The sequence below is a fragment of the Neolamprologus brichardi genome, chromosome 3 (assembly GCF_056152115.1).
Source record: "Neolamprologus brichardi isolate AB-2024 chromosome 3, ASM5615211v1, whole genome shotgun sequence".
Classification (NCBI taxonomy): Eukaryota; Metazoa; Chordata; class Actinopteri; order Cichliformes; family Cichlidae; genus Neolamprologus; species Neolamprologus brichardi.
In genome coordinates, this window is record NC_142106.1 from 24,164,111 (window position 1) to 24,192,094 (window position 27,984).

The following is a 27,984-nucleotide window of genomic DNA, read 5'->3' on the forward strand; positions in this document are numbered from 1 at the left end:
GAACAAATGTGAGAAAGGGAGATTTTAGCTGAAAATCACCAGTCCAGAATTCTGATCCTCATCTTCTCACACATGGAAGGAAACTGGGAAGAAGAAAGAAAAAAAAAACCATGTACTTTCTAGTGACAATGAAAATACAACTTCTTGGCACAAGAATTGTCTGTCTTTATTTCTTACTCTGACTGGCATGGCCAGGCGCTGGTTCCACTGTGGATTGGCATTCTTTTCCAAAGTCTTCGTGCAAATCTGACCACGAAAAAAAAGACAATCCACATTTGTTTTTATTAACTAAAAACATATTCGCTTTCCAGTTTTATTTTATTTGGTTGTTGACTAACAATCATTTTAGTCAATGTAGTGAACTTCTATAGAGTCATATGCACCGTTTTGCCAGCAAAGTGAATCTCCACCAGAGGATCCACCAGATTCTTCCTGTTGCTATCAAAGCCAAGAATCTGCCTCATCCCATCCATGAAGGCATCGTCCACTTCAGACAGAGAAGCATATTAGGAATCTCTATACATATATATTTTTTTTCAAGCTTATCAAATGTGCATAGAATAACAACAGAGACTCACTCTGTGGCAGGTCTTCAGCTCTGAAGATCCTCAGGTTGAACGAGGCTCCTCTCAAAGAAAGACCTGCAGGCCTCAACAGGTTTGATTCTACATCCTCTTTATCCTCCACACACTCACGTTTATCAGCCTGCAATCACATTAAAGTACAAATATTCACTTGTGATAATGAGTTGCACAGAAAAAGCACAACCATGTAAAAATAGAACAACTCATGTTACTTGATTGACCTCATAGCCTTCTAGGACTATCTTGTAAAAGAGTATGAAACTCACCGGTGGCTCATCTCCAGCTGCTAAGACAAACAAGCTGACCTTCAGGTAGCCTTTGACCCCAGCAGAGAGGTCGTCAGGGTCACAAAGCAGAAGCCACTTCCTCAAGAAGCAGTGCCCTGAAAAGAGGGGAGGAAGAGAGAGGTTTAAAGCCAGAAGCTTGTAAATTCAGGATAAACAAAAGCAGCTTTGACACACGTCAGGAGAAACTTTTCACGTTTATCCTTTCTCACACAAAGCAAGACATAATGACACCAAGCTGCAACCTGTGGGGCATGTGACAAAAACATGGCTTCCTGATTGGCATGGACCAAAAAATGATCTTGATTTTCTAAATATTATATATAATCGTCACCCTGGATTCCTATTTAGCTGTAAGCATCATTGTTTGACAGACTTAATGGATTTTAACACATCAGTATCACTGATATGAATATATCTTCAAATATTTTAATTTTGACTGTCCTGACAGTCAATGATAATACATTCAAATATGTTTTGTTTTGCTTTTTGTTCTCTTAACACTTGTATAAATGTTTGCTGGACCCTTTAAAGTGAGATGTTACAGCTTGTGAGGTCTATGAATACAGCTCTCCATCCAAGCTTGCTAGCTTTAGCTGATAACTTCGCACTCCAACTTCTTATCCAGATATCGTTATTTCTGGTCCAAAAACAGCATGGCAGCAGCAAAAACAATTACCACAGAGGGTTCAAAAAACAGGTGGGTGACATCATCTAATGGTTCAGAAACATTTTCATACCTGGAAATACTCCATGTGTGGTTTAACTAAATGGACACAAGCAGTAGGCAGCACACCTGACTCTAACTTGCTAGTGTTGAATACACTGGACAGTTAACTGCATTTGCACCCTGACTCAATCTGACATCACAAAGTCTCTGGACCTGGCAGGTTAAAGACCGTTTTAACATTTGTCAAGTTTTCATTTGCCAGGTTGTTGTGTAGAACAGCAGCTGTGCTAATGTGTGACAACAGCTCTTCACTCATACTTTTTCATAACCACGTATCCAAATCAGGGTCACAGGGATGCTGGAGCCTTTCCCGGCTATCACAAGGGAAAAAGTCAGGGGACAAGCCCAGGAACCCTTTTGCTGTGAGGTGAGGTGAGAATGCTAGCTGCCTGAATAAATGGCTAAAAGCTAAGTAAATGAAAAATGTCATCAGACTGATGATTAATCTGACATAATTTACAGTTTAGCATTTAGATCTTTGTTTATCTTTTTCAAGCAAATACACCTAAAAATGTTTAAATCATACAAACATATACTCACTGTGCTCATTGTAGATGGTGCCTACATCCATCTGTGGAAAACAGATGTTTGAGTTCTTCTAATTTCCAAAGGACATGTGCCCCCCCCCCCCCCCCAATTTATCTCACAGTACACCACAGTCCAATATTCATAGAAATCATAGACTCAAGTTAAAGCTCTAAGCCTGGCAGTTTACCTTGAATTCACCTATCACGGCATCGGTTCTAAGCGAACGAGAGTCACATACCTGAAAAAGAGAAAGATTATAACTCTGATAAAAATAAGAAACGCTGATAGTGTTGAATTTCTCCCACATGCTTGATTTATTCAAGGTAAACAAATAAAAAAAAGAGAAAAACGTCACACTCACAGTGATGAAAATGGGTTCGTCAAACAAGTCTGAGGGCGTCTCGAAGAAGTTCAGGAAGAAAGTCTGTGGAGGGAAATAAATGCAAGTTGAAGTTTGAGTAAAAAGTAACATGTAAAGTTATACTAAAAAGCAGTACAGTGCAAAAAAAGAAAGTTATCAAGACAAGCATACTGGCAAAAACATTTACTCACCTCATCAAAGACTGGGTTGTTCCCCTTTCTGATTCGGGTCCTCTTGGACTGCCCGGCAACTGCTATCTTAACAACAGGTTTAATGTTGATGCCCGGCAACTGTCGTCCCTTAATGACCCGCACACGAATCTGGTCAAGGACACGTAAATGGTAAATCCCTAAGGACCCCAAAGCGCTTTACACATCCACACACACATTCACACACACATTCACACACTGGTGATGGCAAGCTACATTGTAACCACAGCCACCCTGGGGCACACTGACAGAGGCGAGGCTGCCGGACACTGGCGCCACCGGGCCCTCTGACCACCACCAGTAGGCAACGGGTGAAGTGTCTTGCCCAAGGACACAACGACCAAGGCTGTCCAAGCCGGGGCTCGAACTGGCAACCTTCTGATTACGAGGCGAACTCCCAACTCTTGAGCCACGATCGCCCCGTGTGGACAGCAACATGTATGGAGTGTAAGTATTCCTTTAATGTGTCTTTTTTAAGTATTGTAACTAACCTGTAGATCCTGTGGTTTGTTGGGTAGCTGTTTGGGCTGACTGCTGGCTCCTCTCCTCCTCTTCCTCAGCCCTCCTTGGGTGTGGTAGGATGGCGGTGAACGCTTGGGCGTCTGGGCGGTGGGGGATTCCTGGCCCGGGGGCCCCTGAGGACCAATTATCACCATGGAGCGTCCATCGTCTGCTCCCTGGTCCTCTGTGGGCTCAAGCATCATCATACTCTCTGTATCCTCCTCGCCCAAAGTATCTAGAGAGATCACTGCACAGAAAGTAGTCCCAGGAAATAAATCTTGGGGTAAACTAACAAAATGGAGACACTGGGTTGGGCAAATGGAAACAGAAGAAGGGGAAAAAACATACAGTGGTGTGAAAAAGTGTTTGCACTCTTCCAGTGTGTTTGTATGTTTTTGTTTTACACATAAATGTGTCAGATCATCAGACAAGTTTAAATATTTGATAAAGATAATAAGTAAATACAAAATGCAGTTCAGTTTCTAAATGAAGGTGTTTATTATTAAAGGAGGAAAAAACCTGTGTGAAAACGTGATTGAGGAAATCACTTAAATAGGACCTGCCTAACAAAGTGGTGTAGACGAAAAGCCAGACATGGAGCCACAACCCAAGGAAATTCAGGAACAAATGGGAAACAAAGTAATTGAGATCTCTCAGTCTGGAAAAGGTTATAAAGCATTTCTATAGCTTTGGGACTCAAGTGAACCACAGTGAGAGACATTAGCCACAAATGGAGAAAACTTGAAACAGTGGTGACCCCTCCCAGGAGTGGTCAGCTGACCAAAATGTGTGTGTGTCATTACATCTGCTGTAAAAGTAACACAGCATCTTGAAAGGGATAAACACTTTTTCACACCACTGCGATTATTGTTTCACTACATGACACGCTGAGGTTACTTGTGACTGTGTCCAGCTCCACACTAGGATTGTTATGAGGCTGAGGCTCCAGCTGGGGAGGCTGAAACATTGGAGCCGATCCCGGAGGAGGAAGGTAGGAAACTTGCAGGGTCAGCGTGGCCTATGGGAGGCAGAAAACACAATTTGTAGAAGATCTGTCATGTTTGGCTGTGTGGCAGGCAGAATGTAGGACCCAAACGCAGGGCTTGGAGACAAAATGCTTAACTAAAGGTGGCAGCTTTATTGCTGGAGAACACAAACTAAAACTAGGTATATGAACGCTGAAAGAAAACGAAGAAAAGATAAACTAGAACTAAAAATCTTGCACTTGATATTTCATGAGGACCCCATGTGGAGGACACAACAACAAACAGAGGACCATTTGTTGTTGCGGCCTGAGGACTGAGGACTTAAATACACAAGCAGGATAACGAGAGGAGGGCGAACAGGTGCACGCTCAGCTGGAACTAATCATACATAAGAAGGCAAAGAGGAAGTGAACGCATTGGACACTTGTATATGTCTCTGGAGAAAGTACAGTAAAAGATGATGGAAGAGCAGGTCAGCGGATGGCACTTAATAAGTAACTTAACTGCAGTGGCCTTTATGCTACCCATGCTATTCACCTGTATCATCCTTAAATTAGGGTTAGGCTTAGAGACAGAGTTAGCCACCCTACCTTCAGATTTACTAAAACTGATGCAAGACTGAGTTATAAAAGCATTTCACTCTGTGTTCAGTTGTTTTGGTGGTGGAAACTATCCAACGAGGCCAAAACAGTTATTTAAACCAGGCTGTGATTAATGCTGTTAAGTTTAAGCTTTTAAGACAGGAAGTCGTGACTTATATTAGTGCCTCTACAGGCCTTTTGAGGCACTTTTTAGCAGTTTTATTTGTTTTGGGGGTTTTTGTGCCCTACAAGTTGGTTTTAATTAAACTTAGAGAATTTCACTTCATCATACACCTCAGCACAAATTATGCATAAAACATGTGGCTCATTGGTCTAGGGCAGGGGTGTCAAACATGACTTGGCCTGGCAAAGACTCCAGTCTGGGACACTGGATCGCTTTCGGAAAATGCAAAGGAGAACATAATATTTGGACTTTTAATTGTGTAATTATATAGTTTATTTGTATAAGTTACAACTTTTCCTACTGATAAAGACCTCCCCTGTAGCCATTTGTATTTCACCAAAGTAATTAAATGATAGATTTCTGTAGTTTAACACATTTAATTCTTAAAATTTAAGCTCAAAGAGTTGTGCTGACTTTCCTTCAGTTGAAATAGTACTTCACTTTTGTATATAAGATATCTCAGGGATTAAATATGTAGTTAAACTTCTGCACACTGGCAGAAAGAACCGTTTCACTGGTCTGGTTCAAGTTTAAAGTGCAAGTTGTCCCTGGTTTAAATCCTGGACGAGCCCACGGTTCTTCACTTATGGTTCTCTACCCAAACTCAAAGTGGCATTTAACCTCACCACCACCACCACCACCAGAAAAGACCTGTTTCCTGCACACTGTAATCAAGATGAGTTACCCTGTGGTAACAGGGGTGGCTTCTACTGTTTCCTTCAACAGGAAAAAGCAGCTTAAGTGATAAGCTGTTATGTTTCTGTAAACAAACTCATCAGACTCGGCGTGTCCAAGTCTGGTCAGACTACAGTTTCTATGGAGTAGATGTTAAGAATGTGAATATCTTGACATGTTTTTCTTGGGTCTATCTCACTGAATCTGTGTAAGATTTTGTTTGTGGAAGCAAACAGTTGTAAGGGCAGATGCATCAAGAAATCTTTGAAGAAATAATATTAGTTTCATTTTTGTTTATAACAGAGTTTGCTTTCTATGACTAATGAAGAAAAAACCTGATAAATCACACATTGTCCATACCATACAGTGTGTGTGTGGGTGTGGGTGTGCGCACATGTATGTGGCATCAATCAGGTCCAGTCTGACAGTGACAGGAAGACTTTGTTTTGGCTTCAGGAAGCAAGGATGGGGAAGAGAACAGTGTTTCATTTGCTGCTATAAAACACTGTAGGTTTGGCTGCCAAGGTGTGTGCGTGCATGTGTGTGTGTGTGCGTGCCCAGATCTTATACTTCTGCATCTTCTACTAAAAGACCAATTTGAGTTTGAGCTCTTTTGGAAACTAAAACTACTGAACAATTTTATTTTAGTTGGTGTTGGGTTAGACCTGTAGCTGTGATGACTGGTTTTCTAGGCGACACCTGTATTATGTCAATGTGGGTCTCCATAGAGCAATGTTGCATAATTAGAGGAAAAAGAAAATCAAGCATTTCATCACTGAATAACCATCAGCTGCTGAAAGTTTCTCATCATTAGAAGTGTTTTTTTTATTTTAAAAAAAGAAAAAGACTCCAGTAATGCTAGCCAGTAATAGATACTGTATTCTAGGTGTCTGTATTCTAGAATACAATATCCCAGCTGCCATAAGGACCCTCAGAGAATACATGCAGAACGGAGAGAAAATGCAAGCTAGGACTTTCTTGCAGTGTGGTACCAGTGCTTACTAGAGTTAATTAAATTTGACATAACATTGCTGATATAAGATAAATAGTGCTGATCACATACTTGGAACAAACTGAAAAAGATGAAAACCATAAAGAACATCTCTTGCTTCCAGCAAGACCTTTGCCTAATTTTGAGCTCATGAGTTCATATTTTCCAACAAAAAAGTACAAGAAATATAAACGTATTCAGGGTGATACAGAAAAACCACGTTGGATTTCCCCAGCAGCACATGAACACATCAGTGCCTCATCAAGTCCAAGACCCACCCACTAACCACCTGTCGACCATTTTTCTTGACATTACAGACCTGATCAGCCTTAGTCAGCAGATTAGCAAAAAACCCATCTAATAAAATCAATTGCAGTTATTTATAGTTCATTTTATTTATTGTGGAGAGACATTTTTGTGTTTCTGATTCTTCTTTTTTTATTAAGGATCCCAAAGAAGGAAATAACAAATCAACTATGATTCAGAAATGTTGCTCACTTTATTTTAAGCTCAAAAGAGGAAACTTGGAGTCATTTATAATCGACTTGTGACGCAGTTAGGCTGCAGATTAATCAGTCAGTGCAGTTCCGTGTGCTCACCCCTGTGTTGTTCCTCTTGGTGTCCAGCAAGGAGACGGTGAAGGTGGCCGCGAAATTGGGAGAGTTGAGCACATCTCTAAGACCTAGCCGACACTCCCCCAGAAACCTGAAAGAGACACACACCAGAAACACAGAGATCTTAAACACAACTGTGTTATTTACAAAATAACATCTTTAAAGACACAGCTGGAGTTGATCCCAAGTACATTTTCCCTTGAAGTCCCAGTATGAGAATCAAAGAAATGACAGTATTAATATGTCAGCCACCATTGGGCTGAAAAAAATCAAATAAACATGTCAGAAAGACAGAGAAAACTTTAGGACTGGTAAATTCTTAAAAATTAGGAATGCACTAACCAGCTCAGCAACAACCAAGAAAAGTTGATGATCCCAAAATTCATTCCTTCGTTAAAAAAACAAAACAAAAAAAACTCTTCCCAACATCTGGCCAAAGCACGCACACTCTTGAGGAGGCATGCATGCCATTGCCAAAGTCTCCAATAATGAGATGCATTATCTGGCAAAGCATCTCAAAGAAGGAAACCCAGTATTTGGTGATATCCATCTGTTATAGACTTCAAGGACTGAATTACGGCTCTCACCACATGACGCTAACGGTGTTGTACCTGTGCCTAGTCTCTGATAAACTCTTAGTTTCCCTGTTTCCCCATTCACAGTCATTTTCTGACATCTTACAACATTTATTCCCCAACCTTGGTGGTTATTTTTGTTACTGTACAACATTGTCAAGCAAAGTTGTAATACCTAGAGAGATCAAAGGAAAAATGGTAAAGCAAATACACCCCAAAATGACAAATATGTACTTCACACATTAAGTCCAGGTGAATAGAAAATCACCGACAACAAAAAAAACAAACAAAAATGCTGTGTAAGTTCTCAGTCATCCAGGTCATGGTACTCTATCCAGCTATGAAACAAAAAGCGACTTGACTTCTTTAAGTTTCTCGAAGATGTTTCATGTCTCATCTGAGAAACTCCTGCAGTCCTAAAACCAAATGGCATTTAAACTCCAGTGGGAGTTGTCCCTCAAGAGGCTATCTATCCCCACTGTGAATGACCATCTTTGATTAGAGGAGGTGGTCTGCCACCTACAACGCAGTTTTGAGATCCCTTCCACAGGCGCCTCAACCCCCAATCCCATCTTGCTTTAGGTGATCTCAATAAGTCACATGATAGGGTGTAGCAAGGTCTCACAATGGTTTCATTGGAAAACTCATGACCCATGCCTTTTTTCACACTTTGGCTCATGTGGTGAGGCACATGATCAGTAGTGGGTAACTGAAGAAGCTTCTCAGATGAGAGGTGAAACGTCTTCAGGAAACTTAAAGACGACCAATCGCTTTTCTTGAAGCTCCTTAGAAAACAAATACTCAGTACAACGATAATGGATTCATGCTGACAGCTGAGACACAGTCAAGTTCCACTGTAATTTGAGTGGCTGATTTATGGATCCATTCATCTTTCAGCACAACAGAGAGTGAATGGGTGGGAATTTGGCAGAATAAATACCACAATGAGGGGAAGACCTGATTCTTTCGTTCCTGCCCTTCCCTTCCGAAAGAACTCTGACTGGCCTGACATCTTGATCGAGTGAAACAATCCAAAAATAACCCACTGAGGGGTCCACTGGCCACATAGCTACTGTGACAATGTGCAGCTCCATCTATTCAAACTTAGTATGACAATCCTAAATTTATTATCCCAGGGGTGATTTGTACATATCGCCTCTTTATCTGTCTGTTGGCCAGCACAAAGTTTAAAATGATTTACAAACAGCTGCCAGTGATGAGTGATTAAAAGTAAATATAGCCCGTTTATGTTTGGAGTTTAAAACAGACCTTTCCCTTTTACTCTTCAGTTGTATTTATGGGTTTGATCCATTTTTCTTGTTTAAAACAATTATGCCTCTTTTTTGGAAATCTCTAATGATAAGATCTGTCACCATCTGAGTTATGACACTTGCCTGCCTATAAAAGGAAAACCACTTAAAGAAGTTTTTTCAGGGTCATTTTGTGTAAATGAAATGCCTTATATTTCTTCAGTGTTTTGATGCCCCATCTGAATGCATGTAATTAGCATAGCACACAGTACCTGTTTCTCCCCATTTTCTCATGATCTTTAACAACACAGTGAATCTCAGCTCCAGAGTCCAGAGGAATCCCCTTCAGATCCCACTCAAAACCCTGACGGACACAAAGGAAAGAAATGTTAAAAGAAAAAAGAGTGAAAATGGGATCTTATAGGCAGAATATTTTAATGATGATATTTTGTAATATCCTTACTGCACCTTTATTGCATTATATTTGTGAAGTACTTCTAACTTTACTGCAGTATTGCAAATAATTTTTTGGTCTGGTTATTTTGCTCCCATACAGAGATGTTGTCACAATTTCACCAGCTCGTAATGTTGCAAACTTACTAAATGCACTGAGTTGTGTTTTTAGGGTAAGCTAGATAGGTGGTAAGCTAACCCAGGGGAAAGTCAATTCACGGTTGATTTGAATTCCCAAAACATCATTCATACAGGCTTGTGTAAGTAAAATCAAACAGTTTTTTTTTCTGACTAACGTTAGCTAATGTTAACTTTCATGTTAATGGCAAATTGCTGACTACATACGGCAAATTTCTATCTTAAGCATTTATGTTAATTATTACAAATTTCCAAGTCAGATCTAACTTTCAGGTAGCAAATTATTTTACTCACTTTGAGCGGCCTGATGTTGCGACCAGATATGAATAAAGAAGCAGTCAAAACTAGCATTGATAGGACCCAATGGTAGATTAATGTAACATAACAACAGACTTACCTAAATTGCAAGGCTGCTGCCATTCTACCAAATAAAACATTATCTTTATATATTTACTAGATCTTTTTTTGTTTTCAGTTATTTTTGTCTGTATTTTGAGTTTCTATATGAATCTATGGCTGCTTCACTTTGATGAGGACTCCAGGACTGTATGCAAGAGGAGGACTCATCCTGCATTTTCCACTTTGAGTCCTTTACCAAGCAATGCCTTACTTTTAAATTAGGTTATAACTTATTCTCACATTAATAATTAAAATATACTTAATATTTGACATTGCATTATCACACACCTAGGTTGATGAATTTGTGGCTTAATGGGGGACTTACCTCATTCCACACAGGGTTAGGATTGTTTTTGATGACCTTTGTCTTCTTCTTGGACCCTGAAAAAGATATAGAAAATGAAAAATGTAATGTTTGTAATTTTTCTATATGAAGATAATCCTACATCTTAGGATATTAACAACTTAAGGTCAATACAGATATTGACCTTAAGTTGTGTCAGAAATGAGAAAAATAAATTTTAACGCCATCTAGGAAAAACTGAAAGTCTCCTTTTTGCAGTAACCAACAACTTAACAAGTTAGAAACCTGTGTGTCAAATATATTTGCTCTGCTATTAGCTCAACTAATAGTGCAAACTTTACTTACAAAGTAAAGTTTTGACCAACATTTATGAGCATAGCCATCTTAAAAAACAAATTTTAAAAATCATATTAGTGGAAAAAAATATTTTTAACAATAGAAAAGAAAATGTTGTGTCCTGATCTACTCCAACTTTGAATAAGCATAATAATAACTCAGTAAGGGCCTTCAGAAAAGTCTATGCAGTCACCCCTATCTATCCTACACTATCCACACTGACAAACATTTTAATGAAATGTGTAGAATAAAATAGTTAAATGTTCCAGTAAGGGTGGATTGTTTATCTTTACCACTCATGTACCTGTATAATGAGAAGAAGAACTGCTCCATCACATGAAACTTTTTTTACGCTCGTTCATGGTTATGCTAATCAAAGATATGAAGTTATTCTGAATGTTAAAACATAAGAACAAAAAAAAATTTTACACATTGCACCTTAAAACTTTGGAATAAATTACCCTTCTCCATAAAAAAATACTAAAGTCAGAGTTTAAAGTTGAAATATATACTATTTTTGGTAAACAAAATTAAGACTATTGCAAAGATTGAACTTACTATGTAATTTTTATTATCTGTATTTTAAGTTGTTGTAAAGATTAAATAATATAAGTATATCAATTCTAGTCAGCTCATTTTGTGTGATGATTACTGACATACATTTTATTGTAATTCCTCCAAAGTTCGCACATAAACAGTGGTATAAATATTCTGCTCTAAAATAACTACTGACACACAATAGGTTTATTTGTATATGTGTGTTATCTTTCCATGGCTTCCTGTAACATGAAGTTCGGAGCTCTGATTTCCTGCCCGCCGTCAGCCAGCTTTAACCAGAAGTGAGAGGTGAGACAGGTTAATACCCTGCCAGAATAGGTACTCAAATACTCAAGGCCACTTATGAAACAATATGTGTACAAACATGTGATAATGTGAGTTATCACACAGGGGGGCAGTTATCACAGTTTCCAATTATTTTTGGTAAAACAGGAATTGATTGAGACAGAGACTAAACTGGTGCTTCCAGATAAAAGGAAACAGAGTCAATGGTCATTGTCTTCATCTTTGAAGTTACCTTTTCATTTCCATGACATGCTAATTCCTGGTAAATGTCACCAAGGACAGCTGAAGCTGATACAAATGACGGTAGTTTTGCATGTATTGACTGCAGTTGTTTATCTGATAATCCCATTAGATTAGATTATTTTAAAAATTACTTAAGTTATTCTTGAGGAGCTTTTACAGACATGCTTTTTACATTATGATGTATTTTAAAGGCAAGTGCAAATAAAACAAGAAAGGTCAGGGGGTTACAAAAGTGAAATATGACCAATTACAGATTTTTAACCATGAGTAAATAAAAAATGCTGAATGAATAACTTAAACAACTGGTGCATAAAATGTGCAAAAAAGAGAAACAGAAAAATGTAATAAGAGGACAGGAGATGCTAAAAATGAAAGTAAAAGGGTGTCCACACAGGAAGCTATTTGTTCATTGCACATCATTTTGTTGCTTAGGTTTGGTCACCAACAACATTCTAGGCTCAGCTTGCCCTGGTAACCTTCTGGATTCATCACCCTGCCATATCATCCAACTCAAAGTTGACACAAGTTTATCTTAGAACCACAGGGAGTATCAAACGTGGACATAACTTCCAGGTCAAAAAAATTAAGTCAATGCAGTTGTGCCTAAAAACCTGCCACACTATGGTGATAACTTGAGTTGAACAAAGACTTGTTGTCCTATAGCAGTTCATGGGAAAATAACATCCCATTTTTTCCCCTCACCCCCAAACGGTTGGAGCAGACGGTGGCCCCTCCGTGAGCCAGGTTATGCCGAAATTTTTTCCTATTAAAAGGTAGTTTTTCTTTTCCACTGTCACCAAGTGCTTGCTCATAGGCGGTTTGATAGTTGGGGTTTCTCTCTAAAATTCTTTGCATTACAATAAAAAGAGCCTTGAGGTGATTGTTGTTGTGATTTTTCATGAAATAAATAATATTGAATTGAATTGAATCTCATAGCTAAACTGCTGAGTTGAAGGGTTCAGTCATTTATTAGGGGTTATATTAAATAAAGAATGAGGTTCTGTTTTATCAATCTTGGTCATACAATGTTATAAAATGGTATTATCTGTGTTATAAAGCCACATTGACTTGTGACTTGTCAATCACGAGTCATTAGCCAATGAGTGTTGGCTTTTACAGTCAGATCGACACCTCTTTGTCTCATCTTAGCTTTTCCAACATGGTTAGGATGGAAGCAGTCATCTCGAGGCTTCAAAACAGAAATTCAGAAGCCAGTGGGTGATGTCACAGTACTTATGTCAGTCGTCTATACATACTGTCTATATTTGGAACCTTCCCACTTCACAATGCCCTGATAGCATAGTAGATTGAAGTCACTGATGTTGTTGAATTTCTCTAGTCTCTAGTCGCCACGTTTCTGCGAATTTCTTTCTGCGTGGACACTTTTTTTAGCGCTCTAAACATGCATGTCTGGTTGTCTAAAAATTTCCAGACCCTTTGGAAACCAAAGGTCATTGGTCACATATCCTTGGCTTCAACTGGAGTACAATTAATATTTTTAATACATGTATTCCCAGTATGCACACACACACACACACACTCACATTGTCTCCATTCACACACACTCGGACAAAAGTTGTTTGCCTTCCTGTTTTCCCTACAGCGATCACCAAGTTTGAGAACACAAACACAAACAGAGAGCAATAAAACCATTAATTCAACTTTACACACCCAAGCAAGTGCACACACACACACACACACACACACACACACACACAAATTACCTACGTAAGAGTGCCTCCGTTCTTGTGGGATATAAAAAAAACATCTCCACCCTTCCACAGAAAGGTTGAGAGGTTACATTTGATTCATGTGTGAATGTGTATGTGTTGTGCGTGTCAACTCTAGAAATCTCCCAAGTGCTGGTGCCACAGTTTGGAACCTGCAGAGAGGAAGTGGCACAGTATTAACTTCCCGGTTCAGCTTGGCACATTTCTATTATGAGCTGAGAATAGAATAGTACAGCCCTCTGGGTTTTCAGACACGTATAGGAAACCTAGATTTAGACCTTCACTGTGTGTGTGGACATGTATTTTTTAAAGTCAGCTCAAAGTTTAAGGAGTTATGGTCACATGAACAACCAATCGCCCATGTAGTTTTCAGAGCCTGATATGTTTGGACCAATAATATTTGGAGAGATTAGAAATAATGAAATATCTCAGTTTACGTATTTGATGTGTTTTCTAGGTTCTTATTGTGTGTGTTTGCACTCTGCTTGAGCACTTTTACAGTGTCTCTCATTCATCTATTAGGAGTAACTCATGGTTCTGTATTTTAGCCAATGATACTTGGCTGACTGATACTGACAATTTAAAGCAGTAATATGAAACTGAACAATATAAAATTTATGTGTAAATGTTACTATGTTTCAATTATTTTCAAGAAGTGACTTTGGAAATAGAGACTGTGTCACAGTTTGTAGACTTGAAGTGTTAAGTGTTTAGTACTGTTGCCTCCTGTTTGGTTAAGGAGTGTCTGTGTGGAGTAATTGAGAACAGTACCAGCAGCTGAGTCTGATCCACATTATAAATAGCACAGTGCTGCCAGCTTTTATTTCTGTTTTGATTGAGAACAACGCTCACTGTGACAATAAACACTTTGGCCGGAAATCCTGCCTTTAGGACACAAACACCAGCACACGTTGCCAGATTTAATCACAGCACCCATAGACCCATTGCTCACAAACACAGCAGAGGAAAAAAAACAGTCATCTGTCTGTGCATTAGCACTCATCATAACCTTGTGCAGAAGGAGTTAAGAAAGAGTTTCCATAAAAGTGTCTATTGTATTGGTCACTATTATGGGTCAGAATTGCTCTGGAAACTCTGGGATACATTTCCACAAACCGTTTTGAATACATTAAATGCAGAAAATGCATATCCTTCCCTCTGGATCTGTTGAGATTAGTCAGTTCATATAACAGTTGCGTCAACTACTAACATCTCTGATTTCTAAAAATGGACATATCTGTGTTCTTGAGGGGAGAAAATTCTCTTTCACTTTTTCTGTCATTTTTCTTTCTGAACTCTAAATTCTTCAAGTTATTGGAACTCCATTTTGTGGGGGGGAAAAAGCCACCAACTCATTTATTTTCCATGCTTTTTTAAGTATATAAATGGATTATAACATTCATTTTTGATGCTTAAGGTGTCCAAGGCACTGCTTTATCACTTTATAGTTCAGTAAGCTTTTTTTCCCCACAATAAGAAAGAAGTTCTGCTGTTTAGCCATAATATGAATGTGGATGTGGGAGGAAAGAGACATAACAGAGTGGTTTCAGTTTCACTTTGCCACACTGAATCATTTTCCACACATCAGAGTCGACTGGCTCTGCTGGAAAAGGAAAGATGCAGAGTCACTGCACCAAATTCACTTAATTTAAGAGTGTATGAGAAGGGTGAGATATGCATGAGTAAACAAAATAGGAAAAACATATGCTGGCACGTCGCTTATTAAACCCTGAAAGAGACTTACACTAGTCTTTGTTAAAAGTGGGCTGTTGATCTGTGCACTCAATTTAAAATTAGCAATAGATTGAGGTAAGACGATGATACAAGTATTTGTGTGATGGCACGAGAAAACGGTTAGGACAAAGGCAGGAAGTAGAAAGCAGAGCTCTCTTCATAAAGGAGTCAGATACTGTCATGGAAAGTAGGCCTACAGGAAAATCAGATAGGAAAACAGGAATGCCGCTGAGGCAAAGTAGCTAAGAGCTCATTTATTGTCGCTGATTGTGACATCACCACAGCCCTGTCACCATGTATAATAGAGAAGAGGGCGTGTCCCACATGCTGCAGTATTCTACTGAACAATAGGTGTCGCCAACCAGAAAGAAATCTATGAGCACTGGTACAAGAGTAGAAAAAGATTTATTTTGTTTGTTTTCTCCATCTTTTTTAGGTGTTGCAACATCTCCCTCTCTAAAAACTGGGAATCTTTGAGCTTCTGCACTTATCCAATATTGAAATCGTGGCAAAAACCAACAGGATCATGACATTACAATCCAAAACTTTGTTTACTTTGTTGCGTCCTAGGTATTTTCTGATTTTAAGCCATCACAAAGTCTAGACTGGAGGCTGCAGTTCTGGCTTTAAGTCTTGAATAAATAATAAAAGGTGATTTCAAGCAACTTATATTTGAGTGTCCAAAAGTGGACTCTGTTCATCTGGACGTAGCATTTTCAGTGGGAGAAACGTTTCGTCATTCATCCAAGTAACTTCTTCAATCTCAGCTGACTGCAGGTTTCCCCAATCTTATAAACAGTAATGCATGAAACTAGCACCACTGAATGAACAATGGGCTGGGAGGTCAGTTTCTAAATCATGATTATGCAAATTCTCATGACCATTGATCAACAACCACTGATCAAAGACAGCTGAATGAATGGGACCTCCCAGCCCATTGTTCAGTGATGCTAAATATTGAGAAATAGCACATAAATGGCATTTTCCATTCAAAAGCATTCGCCTCAACTCGCAGCATTTGCAACCCACATTTCTTAGATATCTGTCACAGATATGTGCACAGTTATATTCTTGGAAAAAAACTGTGTACAATAGCTGCAGTGAAATGTCTAGTTCATTCATCCAGACACACAGACTCAAGAATTGTGTGTCTTTCATTCGAAACTCAACTTGGACATCAGCAATACTACAATCAACTCAATGGTCTGTTATTTCTACAGTAACATAATTTTACAAATTACATATATGACACCTTAATTTTCAAGTCAAATGAAATAAAAAAAAAGCACAACAAACACACGCATGCACACACACACACACACACACACACACACACACACACACTGGAATCAGCTTGAGCTTTCAGCAGCCAAAGAAACAGATATTTCCAAAAACCAAAGAACAAGCTAAGAGAACTGAAACAGTTTTATTTTGAACACGTTACTTGATATTTTTAACAGGCAACTTTCCAAGTTGATCCAATTATTCCCTGACTTTATGCATGCCCTGAACATCCCATAATCCTCTTACCTCTGAAAATGACACTGGCCTGAGGGTCAGAGTGTTTCAAGTTGTTGGCCCGCTGAATAATACAGCGTAACATGTTGAACACAGCACGATCCTGAAAGCTGAAAGGCTGTAAAAACTTGCTCAGAAATGAACAAACCAAATCCCGCTGTCACAGGGTTAGTGCAAGGGGGATCCAGTGCCGAATGAACCGCTGATTACATGACTACAGGAAGTTTGTAATGATAACAACCAAAGCAGTAACGGCGAAAAAGTTACAAGGTAAAGACCAAAAAGAAGAGATAACGTTTTTTTTTTTTTTTAAAAATCAGTAACTTATTTCCTTATTTGCCAAAAACTGATGACCAAAAACATGAAAGAAAAATAGTCAGAAAGATGAATGAAAATCCAGAAAACTCAGAAAGGAAAATATCCTCAGATAGCTTCTCCACATTGCCTCACAACATCTCCCTCTTTCAGTAACTACAAAATAAAAGCTCTTCTTCTCAGTCGGAGATGTCCCTTTCTTCTCACTGTAACACTCCCGGAGGGAAAGAGGGCAGTGAGCAAATATGTCAGGAACCCAACAACCAAAGGAAATCTCAACATTTCCTGTGCTCTTTTCCTCTCGTCTTCTGGTTATTTCCTTGTCTTGCCCAAACATTTTCCTGCACACCTCTTTCACTTCAGTCACTCTCTTAATCCCTTTATTTGCTTCCATCTCTCTCATGTTTTCAGTAAACCGTCACCTTTGCTAAAACCAACAGTTCTTATGGAATTTGGAACAATGTTCTGGATTTCCTTCAAAATCCTATAAAATTAACTGGTATATAATTCCAGGAGTTTCAGTGGCTTTTGTTTAGTTAGATTTATCAATTCAAAATTGGCATTTTCTTGTACAAAGACACGATCTTAATTGGTTGAAATGATCAACTAGGGTCTATGTGTGCCCTTCGCAGCGAAATCAGGTCGAAAAATCCAAAAGTTTTAGTTGCACTGAGATAAGTTGTGGAACATTTATAAAAGGTTAATTTAAATATTCTGTCAGAAAAATGTAGGCTAGCTGCAGCAGAGTTGAAGAGTTGTGAGCATTAACTCTAAGACACATAAATTCCAGTGTCAGCTAGATGCACAGGGAGATAGCACCACCTGCAGATGTAAAGTGGGGGACACACATACCCCAAATTTTTAAAATTTGGAATAAAGTGAGTGTGGTTCAGGAAAACCTGAATCACCTTCCAATAAGTTATTCCTCATAATGTAAACATTATACTGAAATATTTTGAAAAAAATATGAGGTGTTGAGCAATAAAACAATAAGAAATATTGGTAATCTATGACTCACTTGTTAATAAAAGGGTCCTACAAGCTGTCGTGCAACTAGTTCATGGGTTTGTTTTTTAATGAAAGGTTTTTAACACAAGCTTTACAATATTTATAATTGATTTCTAAAATGATATTTTATGAAAAGTGGTGAGAAAATAATCTAGTCATCTGCATGAGAAGTACTAACAGAAGTAGGCTGTCAGTATGCTTCTTATTCAGTAACTGAAAGCTGTGCAGTTTCATCTGATTTCTAAGGATACCTACAAAATTGACCCTCTGATTAAATGTTGAAAATTGCCGGAGTGTATCCATGCTGCTGTTTAATCAATGTTATACTTTATGTCCAAAATGTTTTCATCTTACATCAGTTCTTCTTTATATTGTAATTGTAACGGTTGTGATTTCTTTTACTTTAGGGCATTTCTGTCTGCCTTCAGTCTCGACTCAGTGTGTCCCATGTGAAGTCAATTTCTCTTTGATCCTTTAAGATAACTTTGGATCTTTGAAGCTGATTATACGCAATCTTAAAAGTTGATAAGTTCAAGTACAAACTACTCAAGAGCAGCTAGTTACACCAGTGTGTTTATTATCCGTACTTAAGGCCTAGAGACCAGTCAGCAACCCCTATCCGCCAATTCTTACTAGGCAAAAAAAATATGTAGGCAAGCGTGTGCTTAAGGTTGCTATGCAACCTTTTGTTTCAGTCACATGACCCTAGAGTTCACACAGTGGTCCCCTGACAACCATAGGGAAAATGTCTATTCCCCAAATTACTGGTGATTGTTTGCTTGACATTGCTGTCTATTACAGGACAATTGTACTTTTTTTTCTTTTTAAATGAAAATTATGGGTGTGAATCTGCTAACCTTTTTGCAGACATCACCACCTAGCAACTGTCAGCAACCACACACCAACCGGTCATTCAATTTGTTTGTCCCTAAGGATGTGTGGTGGTTGCCAACCAGTCTCTAGGCCTTTTTGACAGAATCCTTAGGAAAGTAGAAAAATTCAATTTAAACAAACAAAATAAGACTATACTTATCAGCATGTATCCAAGAAAGTGTCATGATCTGCAGCAGCAGATTGAGTGGAGCAGCGAGAGGACCCAAATGCAGATGCGTAGAGACTGTTTATTCAGGCTGACAGGCAAAACAGTATAAAAAAAATAAGAAAATCAGATTGAATGACGAACTAATCAAGAAACACTGAACTGGGAAAACACTGGGACCCCTGGCCCACCAGGATCATAGCCACACAGATGTAGATGAACAGACTCACTGACAAAAAAACATAGGAAAATAGAGACAATATATACACTGATGAGTGATCAGGAAGATCAGGGAACACATTTGAACACAGCGGGAACAAATTGGTCGTAATGAGTCAGAGGAAGCAAAACTGAACATAACACACAAGAGACAAAAACTGTCAAAATAAAACAGGAAGTAGCACAAACACAGAGACGCAGACCAGGACATGCAAACTTGACACTAAGATGAGGTTAAACAAACATGCAAACACACGACCGACTCAAGAGAAAAAGGATGAAACACCCAAGAGAAGAACATGAGAACAGGTAACGAGACAGAACACAGAGACATGACTAAGACGAAGAAGAGAGAGCGCGAAAGAGAAAGAAACAGAGATGTAAATAAACATGGAGACAAGACTGACTTCCACAGGAGACACTAAGGACAGGACATGAGGAAAGGAAAACCTAAAGGAAACTAAACAATCTAAAATCATCTGAACCACAACAGATGATAGTACAATCAGAAAACTCAAAAGCACAAGAAAACTAAACTAGTAAATGTAACCCATTCTTTGAGATCAACAACAATAACCAAAAAAGATTCATAAGACCAAAACACAAACACTGCGACCCAGAACCATGCCAGAAAATAAACTGCAACAACCTGCAAAGATACAATGTTACTGAGAGTTTTGAGACCAGCACTTGAGTAAATATGAACTTCGGTACCTACAAATGTACCCAGCTGCTCAAAGAAAACAGACACAAAACTTTTTTTTGTGTGTGTAACTAATTATCACCTTTAAACATCTACATTAAACAGCTACGGCTTTTCAGTCATCTGAACCCATATTCTCAAAATAGTCCTCTCATAGTTCTCTATAGTAACATCAAATTCTCATACTTCATATCTGCTTTTTTAAATTGTATGCACCCTATATCACTATCTAAAGTAAATTTAGTAATAGATTAAACTGTCTGAACTCTGCTTTGTTACCATTATCAAACTGTAAAGAAGCTAAACACGTAAGTATAATGTAATTGAAAACTTTCTGATCTTAAATAAAATTTAAAGGAAGTTCACATATGTAGGTAAACTGTGTTGATAAACTAAGCCATGTCAGTCTGTGTCTCTTTTCCTGCAGCATCCTCTCATCTGCCCTCTGCTCACACATCTTGTTCTTCTGAAGCAGTCAGCAGATCTAATTACACTTGATTATATGATTAACTCAAACACAGTTTCAGTTTATTTTATGCGTATATAAAATTAACCTCGTACAATTCCAGCAAAATAACTTCAGACCTGCCTTTGACCATCACTACTTAAAGAGACCAAAAAGGGAGATGATAACCTAGAATACAATATAATGAAGATCAAAAATACAGCCGACACCAGCAGGGAAAAAATACTAACTGAACTAACATGGGAGGAACACAGTATGACACAACAAAGGAATACAGGCACGTTCATGTATTTCCACTATGAGACAGCTGAAACTATTCAAGATGACAAGGGGAAGTGAAACTAAAGGCACACAACAAAGTATCAAACTAAAACTGGAAGTAACTGGCTGAAAACAAAGACAAAGGACCTCATGATGGAATCAAACCCGCACTGCTGCATTAGGTTCAAAGGTTGTGGTTTCACGTTTAAGTGCTGAACTAAACCAGCTACACTATAGAGCCATTAAACTACGATGCTCTTTATCAGCCAGATGTGTGATTAGCTCTCGTACCATGTTAGCCATCCTGACTTTACAATACAGTGAATGTGGTATGCTTGTCAGTTGATTTTTGTGTTATTGTAGGATCTGATTTAGTGCAATAAAATTCCCCTCATTCATTCCCAGATGAAAGTCTCTAACTGCATTTTTTTAATTTCTGAGGTCCAGTCTCCTGCCTTTACACAATCCTAGACTCACTGCAGAGAAACCAGATGATGTTAGGACAGAAACAATCGAAATAATCTAATGAGCTTACACTTTCCAAACCAGGGTATCTGTTACTATCCTTTCTTCTTCAGTAGCATTTGAGGCCTTACTGATTCAAAGAAATGATGCAGCAGTTTTTAGGAGCAGACGCAGCAGAGACAGCATTCAGCTATCAGGGGGAGCAGATGAGTTAAAGCAGAACAAGTGCCAGATACAGTGGAACCCCGACTTACGAATACCCCATTTAATGAAAAATTCAAGTTACAAAGGCACTTAACGGCAATATTTCTTCCCGTGTTACGGCAAAATGCCCGCCTAACGAAAATCTGCTGGCTCTAATTGGCTGAGCCCAGAATGCCTACAATGCCCACAAGGCCTTCCGAATCAAGTGACAACCCCCTTGGCTTTCATACTTGTGCTTTGCTGTTCCACTTGAACGACGTATTGTTGTTGCAGTTAGCAATTAGCCTATAGCCTATCGTTCACTCAAAAGGCGCGATGAGTGCTTCGACTTACGAAAATTTTCAACTTACGAAAGAGCCTCGGGAATGAATTAATTTTGTAAGTTGGGGTTCCACTGTATCAGTGAGGAGGAGAAGCTTAAAAATAACCCGAGTGTTCAGCTGTTCATCAATGTTTTCACTGAGCAGCCACAGAGTTTTGTCCCAACCCACCACAGTAATGACCACTTTTTCATTTGCATGCAGAGACTATATCGTATTGCAAATTTTGATAATTACACAAAGTCTGATTATGGTTTTCACCATTACTATGATTCAGGCATTTAAATCTGCCAAATGGTCACATTTTAAAGACAGTGATTTCAGTGATGCATTAAAGATTGTGCAAGAACTGCATGATCCTAAGAGCATCACCTATTTTTCTCCAATAAAATTATATTGCAGATTTTATGTAAGGCAACATTTTATACTGCACAACATCAGATCCACATCTATAGAAAATATGAATTTCTGATTGACCATTTACTGCAAAATCTCTCGTCTCCAATGGTTAACTAGACATGAATTTCACCTGCAAATGTTGCCGACCTCGAGACAGGATAAACTATCTGCATGCTGGAAAATGTAACTCTTTTTTTGTGATCTATATTAGAGTATTAGAATATTTTCATTTTTTCAAGCCAAAGACTATAGAACCAAGCATCTCATCTTTTTGCTTTCAGGAAGTCATCATGCCATCACGTTTTTAAGTGTGCATAGAAGCCTGCAGTTTTGTATGATGAAATCAGTGCTCCTCCATGTTAAAAGGAGACAGTTGAGGTTCCTCATCCATCTGTTCAGGGTGATTTCCAGACATGCAGCTGGAATATCCCATTGTAAATAAAGAACCCATAAGCCTAGGAATGCCTTGGAATTCTCTAGAAGGAACTGGAGAGTGTTGATGTCTGGAATACCCTGTTTATCCGGCATGCACCATGATCCAACTATGGATAACTAGGAGCTGATGGATGGATGACTGGAAGCTCACTGCTTCAAAAGAAAAAATAACTCACTTCAACTTAAGAGAGGCAAGTTACACTAACTTTATAGTTTTGAGTGACCATTACTTAAGGATGAAAACTTAAGTATCAAAGTGGCCTGTTGCTAGCCAAATCTTTAAACTGTTCTTTGCCACACAAACACTAAAAACACACATGACAATATGTAGAATCAAAGTCAAAACCCAACATTAGAACCTTAACACAAATAATTATACCAGCTCTACTATATTAAGAATTTTTGTTAAACATTACAGTCCCCATTCATCTTTGTGCTTCAAGTGAAAAAGTTTACTTTGCTTAGAAAAACCAAGCAGAAATTTTTAAAACAAAAGAATGCACAATAACACACTGCGAGTCTAATACACTTGTTTGTCCTGAAACAGATTGCAAAGAGGACTTGCAGAAGTTGTGTGCGTGCGTGTGTGTGTGTGTGTGTGTGTGTGTGTGTGTGTGTGTGTGTGTGTGTGTGTGTGTGTGTGTGTGTGTGTGTGTGTGTGTGTGTGTGTGTGTGTGTGTGTGTGTGGCCTATATCACACAGGGAAACATTTGTGCATAGTCATAGTGTCAAGAGTTCATGACACATTTAAGACAAAATAAAAAACAAACCAAATGTTATATAAAAGCAAATAAATGAATTAAATACTTTCCTCAGCTGGGATACAAGATTAGTACCAACGTGTTTACTGTTAATTTGAACATAGACAAACGTTCCAGATACTTTAAATTTGCTCAGAGTAACAAGTTATCCAAGCTTTACATCGGCTGAGTCATAAAATATTTTTGTCCATAAAAGTCCAAAAGTCTTTTTTTGCTGAACACTCGAGCAGAATGACACAATGCTGTGGTCCTTGGTATTGCTATGTTTTATGTGTTGCAGTCCTGTTAACAGGAGTGAATACGGACTTCAGTCATTACAATCGTTTTAGTGCCTAACAGCCCTCGGTGTATAAATAGCCCTGCTGTCCCTTCAGTCTTGGTCAAAGTGTGTGTTGTGCCTTGGTTATTTCTGGATTTGAGTTTTGTATTTGCTTTTTGGGGCTTTAAATGAATCCTTCATGAACTGGTTTTATTATTTTTAAGTGTGCCTTCAGTGTCCTGAAATTAGATCGAAACTTCTGTACTCCACACCATTTTGGCACAAAGTACAAAAATGCACTAACAGATTTGAAGTCAGGTTACATCTGAATGCTCTGCAGCTAAACATCAAGCTCTTTGAAATGACCTGTAGGCACATAGAAAAGTGTGATCCAAAAGAGATCCATGGAAAACTCTTGAATCTACATTAATTAATTTTCAAATAATACAAATGTTTCAGAATAATAGGACAGAATAATAATTATGATAATGGTTAGCAATTCCAAACCTTAGCATGCTACTTAGCATCTGCTAATCACAACTAAATAACGTTTACAGACGATACAGGACGAAATGTTGCTGGTATGTGGTTATAAACCTGAGGCCTGTGGAAGTAAAATGCACTCTACTTTAACTTACAATTGAAGTTTCAGATTTCAGTTCAGGTTTCAGGCTCAGGGTTCAGTTCCTCTACTTAAAGATAACAGCTAACAGTAACAACATTAGCATACAGGCCTTTAATGTTTACCAAAGTTTTTAAACTTGTTAGAAGGTAAGCTAGAATTTGCTCAATAAATTAAACCAATTTATTGGACAGTTGAAATGTTGCAGTGATCTATTATAATTCATCCTAAGGGGGGAAGTAAATGAGTGGATTAAATTTCAAGATTATCAGGCCAACGGCTATCACGACAGATCACTCATAACCACAAATGGCAATTTCATGGGAGCACAAAAGAGACAGTCAGACATTTGTCATGTACAAGAATAACTTCTTTGTTTTATGTAGACCATGACTGTGTGAAATCTCAGTTCATTTAACAAGATTAATTTTTTTTATCAGGTCACCTAAATATAAGAACCTGGATGTTACTTTAAATTGAAGTGTAAACTGAAGCTGTAATTGAAGCCGAGCGAGGAAGCGCCTCATAAGATAAACTCTGCTGAAAGACTGCAGGTATCTATAAACACAGAAGTGCTTTACTGGAAACACAGTCGGCATACTTTCTGGACTGCTTTAACTCTTCATGTTGCTCACATCCTCATCTCCCCTCTCTCCCTCTTCCTCTAGGTCTGTCTCTTTTTCCTGTAAGCTCTTCTTTCTCTGCCCCACCCCATGAAAGATAATCAGAGGTCACTTTCAAATAATAACTTCTCAACTGTTTTTTTCCCCCTTCAGGCCCCCTGAACAAGCCGTCCGTACCTTCATAGGTGACGCTGCAGTAGGCATCACTGATGTCATCGTCCGGCGTTTGCAACCGCTCTGCACACAGAATGAACACGCGTAGCATGGCTCACACACACATACACACACACAGCTGTCAAATCCAAGCAAGAAGCACACTGTGATCCATATGAGGGTGACAATATAGAAAACGTATCCTTAAAATAAAAAGAGATCCATGGCAGTGAAAGAGAGAGGGTGAAATGAGGATAAGAGACAAGAGTCAGAACTGAGAGAGCGAGTGGTCTATCTGCAGCTCTCAGCTGTCTCCCTCACTCCCCGCAAACGCGAGACAAACGTAGCACAGACCATAGTGCACTATAGCTGACTCATACACACACACACACACACACACACAAACACACACACAAGCCTGTTCAGCTATCTTAGTGAGGACCTTCATTGACATAATGCTTTCCCTAGCCCCTTACCCTAAACCTAACCATAACCTAATTGTAACCCTGACACTAAAACCACATTTTGAGCCTCAAAAAGGCCTTCAAACTTGTGAGGACCGGTGACTGTGTCCTCACAAGTGACTGTTGGTTCTCACAAGTATAGTACAATGCAGATTTCGATCTTCACAAAGATAGCTAGACAGGAACACACACACACACACTGTCCTTTCAATCACAGCTGGCTTAAAGGGCCAGTAAGGCACACAAACATACACACTTATGCACACACACACAAACACAATGGCCTTTAGTTTTTTTTACCTCAACAGAATCAGCATTCAAACACTGCCAACTTAAACCAACACATGGGCGGCTAGAAAATGTGCCAGTCGATGCAGATGCAACAAAGCAAAGTGTAGTACAATCAAAGACGATCTTTAAAGGTGGTGTAGAGCAACCATAGTTGCTGGGTTCACTGTCACAATCTGTGGATTTCCCATGAATTATCTAAGGTAAATGTCAAAAATAGCACAGTTTGACAAGCATAAAACAACAGCGCTGTGCCAACAAGGTGATTCCTAAAATGCAGTTAGCCAAAGATTGGCATGCCATTTTTAAGGAAGAGAGACTGAGAATAAGGCTGAGGTGTGCCAAATTACTCGATTGAACCAACTTCAAAACCAACTCGAAAAACCATCTGACCTTATTGAGTAATAAGTCCAAATTAGAACGCTTTGGTTCATATCATCAGGAATTTCAAATGTGTGTTTATATGTATATATGTGTATGTATATATATATATATAGAGAGAGAGACAGAGAGAGAGAGAGAGAGACAGAGAGAGAGACAGAGACAGAGAGAGAGGGAGAGAGAGAGAATTTTTCTGACTATTTCAGAAAATAACCATGCAAAATTATGTTTCCACTTACGTTTTAATGCAGAAATGCAATTAAGAAAAATAAGTCAATCAATTTCCTAGTTTCCGCTTGTCTGGGTCTTGGGGGTAGCAGTGCAAGAAAACATGACCAGACCTTCTTCTAAGGGGACACCAAAGTGTTTGGAACGAGTGATGAAGATATTGGGATTAGATAAATACACTTTTAAATTCCAAATAAAGTCAGACTAAGAATGAGTGTGATACTTTAGACCATGCACTAAACACTAAATATTGTTCGACTCAGTGAACAGAATCACAATGCAATCTAGACGTTAAGACTCTTCATGTGACTGGCTTCATTCCAGTCTCTGCCTCGCATGACTAAAGTTTTACCAACTCACAAATGAGAGAAGGCAGCAAAGGAATTTGAACTTGTGACTTTTTGGAATTTGCTTCTCTTCTACCAGCTAAACCTTCAGCAGAAGCTTATATATAATGCAGTAAATAAAACAACTATATGAAAAAACCCTGCATATGTTCAGTAATGGGGTCAAGCTGCAAACAGACATGGGGGGGATTTTGTTTATCTTCTATTTATAGTTTTACCCACTGCGCTGCAGTCATCTACACATTTAGGGCGAGCATGTAGAGAGCTTACGGGAAGCATGCTGACTTGAGGGAGCAGGGATAAAAATAATTTGTGTGTGTATGCGTGTGTGTACTGCTGTGAATGTTTCTAATCTGTTAACGACACTGTGTGCATCACCCAACATCTTCAATCACTTTAATTAGAAGATATTGGTCCTATAAATGCTCCTCTCTCCGGAGAGGCTGACATAATTAGATTTTCTCCCACATTGTTATTTGTTTATTTGTATAACATAAAAAGATGTATTTACATTTTGATTGGAAAATGGAGCAGCTGAGCCGCTGTGTATGCTTGACTTTCCTTCTGTTTAAGAACATTTCTTTAGACAGCTGAAAGTTACGGTAGGGCTTTGTGACTATAGGGGTATCGTCCTCACTTTGTAAGAATCAAATCCTGGATAAACCTGTTATGTCAAGAAGTGGCTTTGAATTAGTGATTAGTAGTGATCTGTTACTTACTTATGCTATTCTCACAGAAAGCTAAATTAGATGATCTACGAGTTTTACTTAGTTAATCAGATGAACTCAGAGAAAACACAACATTAGACAACTTTTGTGCCAGCAATTAATTTCCAACCACACAGGACGTATCTGTGTTATCGCAGAGCTGTTTGGCTTGCTTTTAATGCCTATCTAACATTTATAGCAAAAGCTGCCGTCCCTGGGTGGGCTCGAACCACCAACCTTTCGGTTAACAGCCGAACGCGCTAACCGATTGCGCCACAGAGACCATGCTGCCAGCCCCGTACCAAATGTAACAAATCCAATAAAAGTGTGACAAATATTCCGCACGACTAACTCTGTCTGTTTTTTAATTAACAGCGACATTATTTCATCTGTACCCTTGTGTGTGAACTTCACATTGCCTGTTCTCCAGGAAAACGTTGGAAAACAGGAGACCTCTGTTTGCTCAGATTTTTAAAATTGTGTTTTGCACATTTCTTTTATGCAAAATAAAACTGGAATTTCGCCCGCACATTTGCACCTGTACTGGGGGCACACAGACGTGCACA

At 38.7% G+C, this 27,984-nt stretch overlaps 1 protein-coding gene and 1 non-coding gene across 4 annotated transcripts in view; both read right to left on the reverse strand.

Moving 5' to 3' along the window:
• dysf (dysferlin, limb girdle muscular dystrophy 2B (autosomal recessive)) overlaps positions 1-25,320 on the reverse strand; it is a 100,240-nt gene extending 74,920 nt beyond the window's left edge. For 2 of the 3 annotated variants that reach the window (XM_087835089.1, XM_087835088.1), the window contains exons 1-15: positions 25,028-25,320; positions 10,369-10,424; positions 9,326-9,417; positions 7,214-7,319; positions 4,095-4,215; positions 3,188-3,444; positions 2,679-2,807; positions 2,488-2,550; positions 2,314-2,364; positions 2,139-2,169; positions 851-966; positions 579-705; positions 384-487; positions 178-246; positions 40-83 (exon numbers count right to left, since the gene is read on the reverse strand). In XM_087835089.1, the coding sequence (XP_087691215.1) occupies positions 40-83; positions 178-246; positions 384-487; positions 579-705; positions 851-966; positions 2,139-2,169; positions 2,314-2,364; positions 2,488-2,550; positions 2,679-2,807; positions 3,188-3,444; positions 4,095-4,215; positions 7,214-7,319; positions 9,326-9,417; positions 10,369-10,424; positions 25,028-25,115 (1,454 nt within the window). In that variant the 5' untranslated portion in view covers positions 25,116-25,320. Of the gene's footprint in view, positions 1-39; positions 84-177; positions 247-383; positions 488-578; positions 706-850; positions 967-2,138; positions 2,170-2,313; positions 2,365-2,487; positions 2,551-2,678; positions 2,808-3,187; positions 3,445-4,094; positions 4,216-7,213; positions 7,320-9,325; positions 9,418-10,368; positions 10,425-16,763; positions 17,516-25,027 lie in introns of those variants that run through there. The other variant, XM_087835094.1, reaches the window with a different exon arrangement.
• A 2,307-nt stretch (positions 25,321-27,627) lies between these two features.
• Positions 27,628-27,701, reverse strand: trnan-guu (transfer RNA asparagine (anticodon GUU)). Its single transcript has one exon. It is a non-coding gene; the product is annotated as a tRNA-Asn (tRNA).
• Positions 27,702-27,984: the final 283 nt, after the last annotated feature.